This window comes from Melanotaenia boesemani, chromosome 10 (assembly GCF_017639745.1).
Source record: "Melanotaenia boesemani isolate fMelBoe1 chromosome 10, fMelBoe1.pri, whole genome shotgun sequence".
Classification (NCBI taxonomy): domain Eukaryota; kingdom Metazoa; phylum Chordata; class Actinopteri; order Atheriniformes; family Melanotaeniidae; genus Melanotaenia; species Melanotaenia boesemani.
In genome coordinates, this window is record NC_055691.1 from 24647739 (window position 1) to 24658069 (window position 10331).

General features: G+C 40.2%; 1 protein-coding gene across 3 annotated transcripts; it reads left to right on the plus strand.

Annotated features, from left to right (window-relative positions):
- The first annotated feature begins 33 nt into the window (after positions 1-33).
- pidd1 (p53-induced death domain protein 1) lies at positions 34-10214 on the plus strand. 3 transcript variants are annotated; one of them, XM_041997881.1, is made up of 16 exons: positions 950-1109; positions 1292-1584; positions 1772-2185; positions 2321-2473; positions 2565-2616; positions 2702-2903; positions 3693-3842; positions 3944-4117; positions 4220-4367; positions 4451-4586; positions 4671-4821; positions 5002-5125; positions 5456-5571; positions 7180-7287; positions 7506-7702; positions 8772-10214. In XM_041997881.1, the coding sequence occupies exons 1-16, from the start codon at positions 1042-1044 to the stop codon at positions 9004-9006; spliced, it is 2721 nt and encodes a 906-aa protein (XP_041853815.1). In that variant the 5' UTR covers positions 950-1041; the 3' UTR covers positions 9007-10214. The 3 variants fall into 3 exon arrangements, with proteins under 3 accessions (XP_041853814.1, XP_041853816.1, XP_041853815.1); XM_041997880.1 differs by having other exon boundaries at positions 34-1584; XM_041997882.1 differs by lacking the exon at positions 8772-10214 and having other exon boundaries at positions 34-1584; positions 7180-7297; positions 7506-7636.
- The last annotated feature ends 117 nt before the right edge of the window (positions 10215-10331 follow it).

The window sequence follows — 10331 nt, forward strand, 5'->3', positions numbered from 1 at the left end:
TGAGTCAACTAACTTGTTGTCAAGAAACTGTTCCAGGGATGTGACTTGAGCTCCACGTAAAATAACGTAAGCAGAAAAGTTATATAACAGGGCATGACTTCAACAATGAAAGCTCCTCTGTGGAGAACAGGGTTTCGCTGTGGCATAGTCAGTTTAATACAAGGATAGATGCGTGCTTAGTTCTAGTTTTACTTGCGATAAAAACAAAACATGGTTTAGCAAAAAACAAAACAAAAACAAAAACAAAAAAACAAACCAAAACTGAACAAAACAAAAAGTAGTGAATCAGACTGCACTGAATCAGTTTAAACAGCGCGACCCAATGGCCGAGTTGGGACTTGCATCGACATGTTGACACAACTGTCCCGCCCCGAGTTGAAACTTTGGCGGCGCCACCGTTAAGGCGTTTGTTGTTGAACACAAGATCGACCGGAGGGGCGGGATGTTCACTTCTACACTGATACTGACGATTAACTCCTCCCACCTTTAACCGGTATATAATGTAAATAAAACCGAACGACAAGCTATGACGCAACGTCTTCGCTTTAAAATCTTTTGGGTACCAGGAAGTAGTGTTACAGAGAGGAGAATAATAAATCCCGTGACCAATATTTCTTGGGTATTTATTGTATTACCCCGTGATAGCCAGTCAACAACACAAGTAACTTAATGTAGGATAAACTTTTGTATTTATAGGTGATTTCCTCTCTTTTTTATTTTTAAATGTTAATGCTACACTGCTTAGCTTGTGCTACTGTAACGGTTACATTTAATTACTGCTTTAAAATTAGTTAATACTGGACACAGCTTGTCATGGCAGCCATTTAGCGCTACATGGCTGTAATGAACTTAAACAGTCATGTTACGAATAACTACAGCCATCCTGTAAGAAGCCTCAATAGAGTGCGGATCTTGTCTAATAGGTAGCTCTAAAGTATAGTAAACTATCTTCAATGGAGAAAAACATCGAAGATGACGCTGCTCTTGATGAGGAAGGTGAAAACCAGGAATCCTGTTTGATTATGAAACCACAGAGGTCGAATGATGGAGAGGCGAAGGTTACACCTGCACGGAACCCATCAAGGACAACATCCATACCTCCAGGCATGGCTAGAAGGGTCTGTGAAACACTAATGATTAGGGATAACGAGACTGGACCAATATCACAACATGTGATGTCTGAGTTTACTGCACAAGAGGATGAGAGGGATGCTACTTCAGTGTCTCCTTCCAGCTTTGTGGACACTTTTGATCCCTCCATGTCAAGCCTCTCCTCATCTTGTTCCACCAGTCTTCACCATGGTTCCTTTTCATCATCATCCTCATCGTCCTGTTCCCCCGTCTTATCTCTGACTCCACCCTTACCTCCCTCCGTGGAGCTCTCAGCTGTGTTGACCGATACAAGGCTGACCCTTGATGTGTACCGCGGAGGAGCAGCTGCACTGCCATTATTATGGGGGTCTGTTCCAGGACAGCTGACCGGCCTACAGTACCTGAGACTGGGCTCTGAGGATAAACCAGGTCTGGATGAGGCACTGGACGTTTTGCACCATCTGACAGAGCTACGTTCACTGGCCGTTCGGGGTACTTTTCACATTCATTTAATCTGTTGTCACCTAGGTGTTTGGATGGTTTAAATAGCATTATTTCAGTTTTAATTCTCAGCTTTAGATTAACTTTTATAAATTGAATAATGTGTTGACACATTGTATTCTGGGTATCTTCTCTTTCCCTTGCTTACAAATGTGTTTTTTTTTCTTTCTAATTAAAGGGCACCGTTTTTATGACACACACGGTGAGCCCCTGCTTGGCCTCTTAACCACTTTGCCCACATCTGTGTCCTCCCTCTCACACTTGGTACACCTGGATCTCTCTTTCAACCAGCTCTCCTGCCTCCCACAATGCCTTTTTAGCCTTCCTGTGCTATCCTCATTGCTCCTCTGTCACAACCACATCTCAGCTTTGCCCTCTGACATAGCCCAGCTCTCCTCCCTAACTTACCTTTCCCTCCTGGGGAACAAGTTGACGCATCTTCCCAGAAGTTTGGATCAGCTGGAAGAACTGCAAACACTCGATGTGTCACATAACCTCCTCCAGCAGCTACCAGATGAAATTGGGTGTCTGTGGAAGCTTGTTAAACTGGAATTGTCCCATAACAAACTGAGGCAGCTGCCAGAGAGCATGGGTAAGGGTCTAAGGGTGAGTGAGTGTGTCAATAAAAGACCACCTGAAAAATAAAAAGGACACCTAGTTAGATTTGAGTTAAATTGGTGACTGGAACAATTAAAAGGATGTAACCCTTGTCTTCTTTGGTACACAGGCTCTCTCCTTTCTCTCAGGGAACTTGTTATCTACAGCAATGACCTCCGCCTGATCCCACAATGTCTGAATAAACTGCCTCTGCTTAAAATAGATGTTCGTGACAATCCTTTGGGAAAACCTCCAACACCGCCTCCTCTCCCTCCTACACCTGGTGAGTATATAAAGGAGGCTTGAAATTGATTAATGCTCAGATTATTTGGACTTCATATGATATCAGTGTATTTCTTCTGTTCTCTTAACAGATCAAGCTGAGACAAAAATTCCCGAGTTGCACCTTACGTTTAATCAGCACAGGTACAGCATCACTGTAATATTAGCTAATGTTTTGAAGGAACATTATCAGTTATGTAATACATATTGTACGTCATTTTCTCCCCAGTTTCTTTGTTTCGTCTGCTGGGTGTCATGTGTTTCTCCCAGGGGGGGCTGAGCTGGTGTTCCCCCCAGGGTGTATGGTGACAACTACTAAACTGAGGTGGGCCGAGAAAAGGCCAGACAAAAAGTGGGTGTCGCTGGAGGAACATGACATCCTGCTGAGTCGTCCACTGGAACTTTGTCCACATGGAGTTAAATTTCTAAAGGTATAAAGATAATTAGATAGAAATGGTTTATTAAACTTCAGTTTACTACGACTGTGGTGAGAATATTGCACCCCAGAGGAAACAACTGTGATGATGCTGCAGTAATGTCAGCATCATGGGTCGAGAGACAAACTGGTCAGAAACTCAGTTTAAAGACCAGGAAGGCATCAACTATTAAGATACTTTATGAGAGTTTTTTTTTTAATTAACTTCTCAAAATCCCAATTCCCCAGAGACCTGTAGTTTTATATACTCTTAAAATGAATGTGTATTTAGTCATCTGGTATGACCTTTAACTGTTAGCCCACCGAGGCTGCATGTATAAAACCGTCAAGTATATGTATGCTTCTCTTTCATAAATCCCAATATTTTTATACTGTATGCATTTAGTGCTTCTTTGCATTGTCACTGATAAATTAAATGAAATACCCACTATTATAAAACCACTGTTTGTAGCCAAACTATACAGGGATGACAATAAAAGTAAGTGTTTTTTTTTTTTTTTGTATCTCAATAATGGGCCCTTAGGCCCAGTGTGGAGATGCCTTTTTTTATTCTCTCCAGCCACATCTTATTCCCCTAATGTTACCTTTCTCCTGTATCTAAGACAAAGGAGCGCTGTAGAAAAAGCTGCTGCCTCAGTATGCCTGATCCTTTTTGTGTTATATGTTGTTACTGTCTAGTCTTGGACGGGTTGTACTGGAAACACAAATTTCCCTGAGGAATTCCAAAGGGATTAATAAAGTATTTCTGATTCTGAAGTCTAATGTGTTTCTCACCAACTTACAGCCTGTGGAGGTGTGTGTGCCATATCATCGGACAAAGAGAGGGGAGGTGGTGGTGCGGAGATTTGATGGAGAGTCATGGAGTACCCTGCCCACTGATCTAAGGAGAGGAAGCGAGAGCCATTGCAGTCATCCTGGGGGGCGTCCAGCCAGGGTAAACCATATGATCTCCCACTGTAAAAGGATTTTTTCTTTCTTCGTGGCGTTAGAGATTGCTGTGGTATTGGTAAAAATAACCTCTTCTTATGCCTATAGCTGGCGTGCTGCTCGGTGAGAAACTTCTCCTGGTTTATGGCAGTGTCTCGACCAGTACAAGACAGTTGCTGTGTCACACCAGCAGGAGCCCTGCTGGTGTCCAGTTGTGACCCAGGCATCAAGCTCAATTTCCCCCCGGAATCCACCGTGCAAACTCGCACAGTTACTTTACAGGTAACAACAGCTAGTAATGGTAGTATGTCTGAAAAGAGCATCTATCTGTTTGCAAGAGAGATTGCCTGACTTCAGTGTGTGTGTGTTTCTTTCTCCCTATAGGTGGTGCAGGTGTCTGAGTTGGAGGTGCAGACGGTTTGCGGTGATCCTCAGGCCAGAGTCAGCCCACTCCTCTGTCTCTCCCAGACTCCCAGCTTACATTTCCTGCAGCCAGTCAAAGTTCAGATCCCTCTACCACCTGGAGTCTCAGGTATTTACAAACTGTCTAGATTCCCATGCATGCATAATAACACAATATATTAGGCTGTATTAAATAGTGCATCGCTGCTGCAGGTCACACAGCGGATATGTCACATTTGCATCTGTTCCATGGAGATCCCACTGCCCAGACATGGACTGACATCACGCCCCAAGTGTCTCTCTATGTCACCCACTTGTATGCCATTTTCTATATTACACACTTCTCCTGGTGAGTCCCTGTGCTGTCTTAAATGATAAGTGCTTGGTATTTTCCATAATAGTATCAAACTCTGCATTTTCTGCACCATAACAGGTACTGGCTGTGGTACACCACACAACGCTGTATTAGTGGAGTAGTCAGGAAAGTCTATCAAAGGCTAAAACAGTTCAAAGTGCAGTTCCTTGTCCTCCAGCGGAAGACGGACCCCTCACAAGTTCTCCTGCAGTGTTTACCTGCAAACAAGGTTGAAATACAACATTCTGCTCTTTTATTGTGGATTTAAACTGTGGAGACTCTATAAAATCCCTCATTTATCAGCCTTACATTGTGTTAGCTCATGTTTGATTGTTTTAGATCAAGCTTATTTCTTAATGATATGAATGAAACATAGACGCTAACCAATTATTGTGGTGTTCCTGCACAGGTAGACAGCAGAGTGCAGTCTTTGTCAGAGCAATATGATGGACCTCAGCCTTCAGACCTGTGTGACCTGCTGGAGGGAGAGCAGTTCTTTGCCGGCTTTGAGAGAGGCTTAGATATTAGTACAGGTGGGAAGTAATTGTATATAAGATGAAGTTACTGGTATGCCATTTAGCTTAAGTGGTTGAGTGGCTGCTGCATGTCTTGGGGCTACAGCTTCTTGACACAGCTGGCCCAGGTTTAAATCGCACCTTAAAGCCCTTTGTTGTATGTCACCCCACCTCCTCCTTCCAGCATTGCCTTTAATACTGTGTATTAAAGGCCACTTGAACCCATAAAATCTTACAAAAAGAATGATAAAGTCATAAGGTCATAACATGTGCTGCTTTTCAATAGTTTTTTTTTCCCAAAACAGGTTTATTATAGACTTTTTGTGTTGATTGTCTTGTTTTATCCAGAAAGACCAGACTGTGTGGAGGGGCGACTTTGCTTTGTGTTTTACTCCAGCCTGAAGAATCTGAAGGAAGTTTACATCTGTCCAGCTCAGGATCAGAAGAGACCTGTGAGAGGACAGGTAAGACATATTTAACAGTAAATAAAATACAAATGTATGTAAGATTTCTTATCAGATGCTTCAAACTTCATAATCGTCTATTTTGTTGTATATCAGTGTCTCACATTTTAGTATGAAACTGATACATCCAGCTTGTCAATATTTGCTGAATATTAATTGAGACTGCACAAAATACATAAGCAAAATTGTATGCAGGTCTCGCCTCACCCCTATTAGATTAAATTAGACGACAACCATAAGGATTTAAACTGGTTTGCTTGAGAAAATCTTCATGTGTTCCTTGTACTGTGCTTGCTTCAGATCAATTATTGATACAGTTTTTAAAGAAACTACGGAGTCCAGGCTGGTTTTAAGTAAAGGGTTTTTCTTGGAAGCTAAAAAAAAGAAAAGAAAGTAAGACATCCTTTTTTCCCAGAGATTCCTGCCTAGAACAACTTTAACTTTAAAACTGTCCACAGTGGGGTATGAGTCAAATGACCCTTTGCACTTGTTTACAGAAAATGAGCCACAATCAATAAGTTGAATTTTATGAACCTTGCTGTATATCACTTCCAATCATTTAACCTGTGTGTATTCTACAGCTCCAGTTCCAAAAAGGTTTGCACACTGTGTAAGATGTAAATTACGAATATAAAGCACTTGAAAATGTCATGAACTAGTATGTTCTGCCCAGTAGAACACAAAAACTAATCAAATGTTGAAAATGAGACATTTGACTAAAATTATTAGCTTGAAATGATCATATCCTGAAATTTGTGGCAGCAACATATTTTAAAATAACTGGAAGAGAGGACCTTGTTTAACCCTTTTCTTTACCAACAATCCCTTAACATCTGGGAACTGAGAAAACCAGTTGTTAGACCACTGGGGGAGAAATGTTGTCCCATTATACAGGTAGATTAGAGCCAGAACTCTTCTACTACAAAGTCCTGATGTTGTAATAGATGCTGTATGAGGTTTAGCATTGTCTGGCGAAAATATGCAAGGCCGTCTCTGAAAAGTCATCATCTGGATGAGAGCATATGCTGCTCTAAAACCTGTTTGTACCTCTAACCTTTTTAACATTGATAGTGCTGTTCTTAATATTAGTTCCATAGCCATTACTGCACCTCGTACCATTAGAAAGGCAAGCTTTTGAACGGAGTGCTGATAACGACCTTGATGGTGTGCGTGCCTGAGGTCACAGGCATCAGATATTGATTTTTGACCACATCTCTAGCACACAAATGTCTTGAAATGATCTGAATCTTTTGATATCTTCTGCAGATAGTGGAATATTTAAAGGCCTCACAATTTTATGTTTATTTTCTTTTTTCTAAAATTGCTCCTCAGTTTAGTTTTTTTGCAGATGGCTAAACATCTGCCCAATTTTTCTTCTGAGAGACTCTGTCTCCGCTCTTTTTAAACTCAGCCATGTTACTGACCTATTACCATGTTACTCCAGCGGTTTCTCTTTAGTATCACCTAACTTTCCAGCCTTCTTTTAAACTCCAGTTTCAACCTTTTTGACATGTTCAACTCTGGCAATTTTAGGATTTGGTACTTATTTTGAATCAAGCTGTTTGTTTGAACAACACACTGAAATTGTGTTTTGAACCTCTGATACAGGTATCCTTTTACAGAGGGGAGCTTCCCAGCAGTCTACCCGAGGAGGTGGCCAGAAAGAGAAAAGGACCTGACAGCCAATGGCTTGCTACTTTACCACTAAGACTTCCTGTCAGTTGAAGTAACAAATCAATGTTTTTTCTTCCTCATTTGACACAACACCAATTCTTTAGTATAATATCGATATGATGTATTTAATCAAAAGTATTTATTGCCGTTACTTTTCATCTGTTCTGTCTATACACTTATACTAACGCTCCCACTTATTTTGTTGCTATCTATGAAGTTGATCACAACAAAACATAAGAAATTGTCTATTTCTCTTGCAGGCTTTAAACTTAGACAACAGTTTTATCATGGAGGAGTTCCAGTGTCCTCCTCTAAACCTGGGTGACCCTGAAAGTGGCTACCTCACAGAATCCAACCTGCTGTCCATCTCCCTTCAGATTGGACAAGACTGGCGTGTTATTGGCATAAATCTTGGCTTGAGCTACCAAGAGTTGGACCGCATTCAATACAAATACAGGTAAGAATTAAAGATCATTCTCAGTCCAAATCATTTTAGAGTAACCTTTCTTTTTTTCTCACGTCATGAAGGCCATGCTTATATTGCATGCACATGTTAGAGCATCATCCACATGAATTTCAGGACACAAGGATTCCCAGCAGAATGTTGCACTGTAAGGAGATGTTTAATGTCAAGAACTTCACTTGCCAAGTGTAGCTTGAAGATAGTCCCTCAATAGATTTTGATATCTTTAATGGAAAAGTAAATGAAAAGCTTAGGTTTGCATGCAATTTAGTGAGGATGTCATTATAATGTGGGTAATGTTTAAATACAAATAACTACAGTACAAACTTTAACACCACCTCAACCAGATTTATCTGGTTTACATGTCTGTGAAAGAGTATAAAACATCTGAAATTGCAGCAGAGATTTGCTCAGAATTTATATTTGCATTTTGCATGCTGCATTATGTAATCAGTACACAAACAGAGCCTCAGCCAGAACAAGACAGAGTGGGGTGATATATAACCGCAGAGGAAAAACCGCAGTGGGACAGAAGGAAGGGAAACGAGAGAGAATTTTGATTGTTTTAATCTGCACTGTCAGCCATCACTGAGCCATCTGGGACACTGCAGGAGATTACACACAGACTATTACTCATCTGGCCCTCCCCCTTCTCCCACACTCAGAAAACCTCTCATGACGCAACCTGGAGGTGGGAGATCACCCCCCACCCCCCTAAAAAAGAAGAAAAAAAAGCTATATATATATATATATTTATATATATATCAATTTCACATTTATATTTGTTTTTGATCATTTGTGTTTGATAGAAGATACCGTACCTCGAAATGTTTACTTTTCAAAGATATAATGCACCAATACATGATACATATGTGAAGAGTATATTAGAGATATTTTACCAGCTGTAATAGCTCCAGAATTTGGTTAATGACATGGTGGCAATGTGGTAATCACTTATATTTCAAAACGATAAATATGTTTAAATAAGTAAGTTTTTTTTCTCAGGTATATAGGCCAGCTGGGGCCATATAATGTAACATTTTGTTTATAATTTGCTCATCAGGGACAACCTAGGTTCCTTGGTGCTGGACATGCTGTTTCATTGGGCTCGAGGACAGAAGAATGCAGGACCTGGGGCAGTGTCAAGGCTCATGGATGCTATGATAGAAAGCGGCCGGAGAGACCTGGCAGAAGAGATCGAGGACATTGTTAACATAGGAAGGAGAAAGTACTTGGAGTCACTGAGGAGAGTTGGCCTGGAAGCAGAGAGCTCCTCTCACGGTGAAGCGCAGCAGTAGATAAGAGCTCACTGGACACAGATGGCTGATTTACACTTGAGTAACCTGTTTGTTTACTTTTGGGCACACGTCTCATCTGGCTCTCCAAACAACTGTCCTGGTGCACGAAAGCCTTTCTTTGAGACATAAAAACCAACCACTAGCTGGTGAGGCCTTCTAAAGGACAGGAGGAAGGGATGAACTACATGTCTAATGACTCAGTCTTTTGACACTTTATAGAAATAGTTTTAGAATGTAACGTAATGCAATAAAAGACCATTTCTGCCAAGAAAACAAAAAAATTCTACAATGGTCTAAAAATAATAACATCGGATAAAAAAACTGAAAGCCTGTTTGCTGGGGACTAGTGTTTTCTGAGGACCTGTTATAATTTATTATAATTGTGATCTTGAGAATCATGTCCATATGTAAAGCCAATACTACAAAGCAAATTGTCATATTTAACCAAACTTTTTGTACTGGTTTTTTTCTGATTGGAGAATACACCAAAACTTTATATGAAAGTTTTAAATCCTTTTTTGACTCTGAATTTGAGGGTCATTTACACAATGAAATTTGAAGGATGTAAGGCAGCGTGCAGGAAGGAACTTTAGTAATATATGGCGACCGATGAACTGAAATTATTTTAAAAGATGTTTTATCCTGTGTGAAAATCACGAAGTCCTTATGTAAATTCTAATAAAACAAGGCTTTCTTATTTTTTTTTCTTTATCTTAAATGCTGTTAGATTGGAGGAACCTTTTTGTACTAGATCTCTTCTTTTCTGTGCCTGTACTGCAGGAACTCAGTTTTTAGGCTCATTTGTTTAGGTCTTACCTCAGAAGAGGTATTCACCTAGCATAAAAATAAAATCCTACAGAGACGGAGTAAACATACTGTACAATAACTGGCTGAACACATGGATGCGGCACCAGCAACTAGCAAATAAAAAATGTAAACAATGGTAAGACATTGAAACAGCTCTGGATGACCTTAAAACATTTCTCTAATGGAACAACAGTGGAACTATTAAACTGCCTGTTCAACAAAATTATAATGAAGCGTAAGAGGCTATCTTCATAGTTGATTTTTTCCCTTTCTTCCATTGGTTACTGAGTAATCAGTTTAGCTGCAGCACAAATTCAGCTGATGTTCTAGGTATTGCATCTTTGTAATATATTTATTATCGCTGTTTTATTGTATCTTATGAGTAAAACTAATAGAAATTCTGCACATCAGCTGCTTTTCTTTCATTCATCTTTCAGTGTGTGGTGACTCATTGCTGCTGCATGTTTCCCCTCAACCCCAATATTGCAACTGTTGTAATTTTTTCTATTTTTATGGCC

Bases quoted from the DNA above. Each gene is read 5' to 3' on its own strand.
- pidd1 (XM_041997880.1), top strand. From the start codon at position 954: ATGGAGAAAAACATCGAAGATGACGCTGCTCTTGATGAGGAAGGTGAA. The intron at 3,843-3,943 runs GTAAACCATATG...TTATGCCTATAG, and splicing joins CTGGGGGGCGTCCAGCCAGG to CTGGCGTGCTGCTCGGTGAG. The intron at 5,126-5,455 runs GTGGGAAGTAAT...TGTTTTATCCAG, and splicing joins AGGCTTAGATATTAGTACAG to AAAGACCAGACTGTGTGGAG.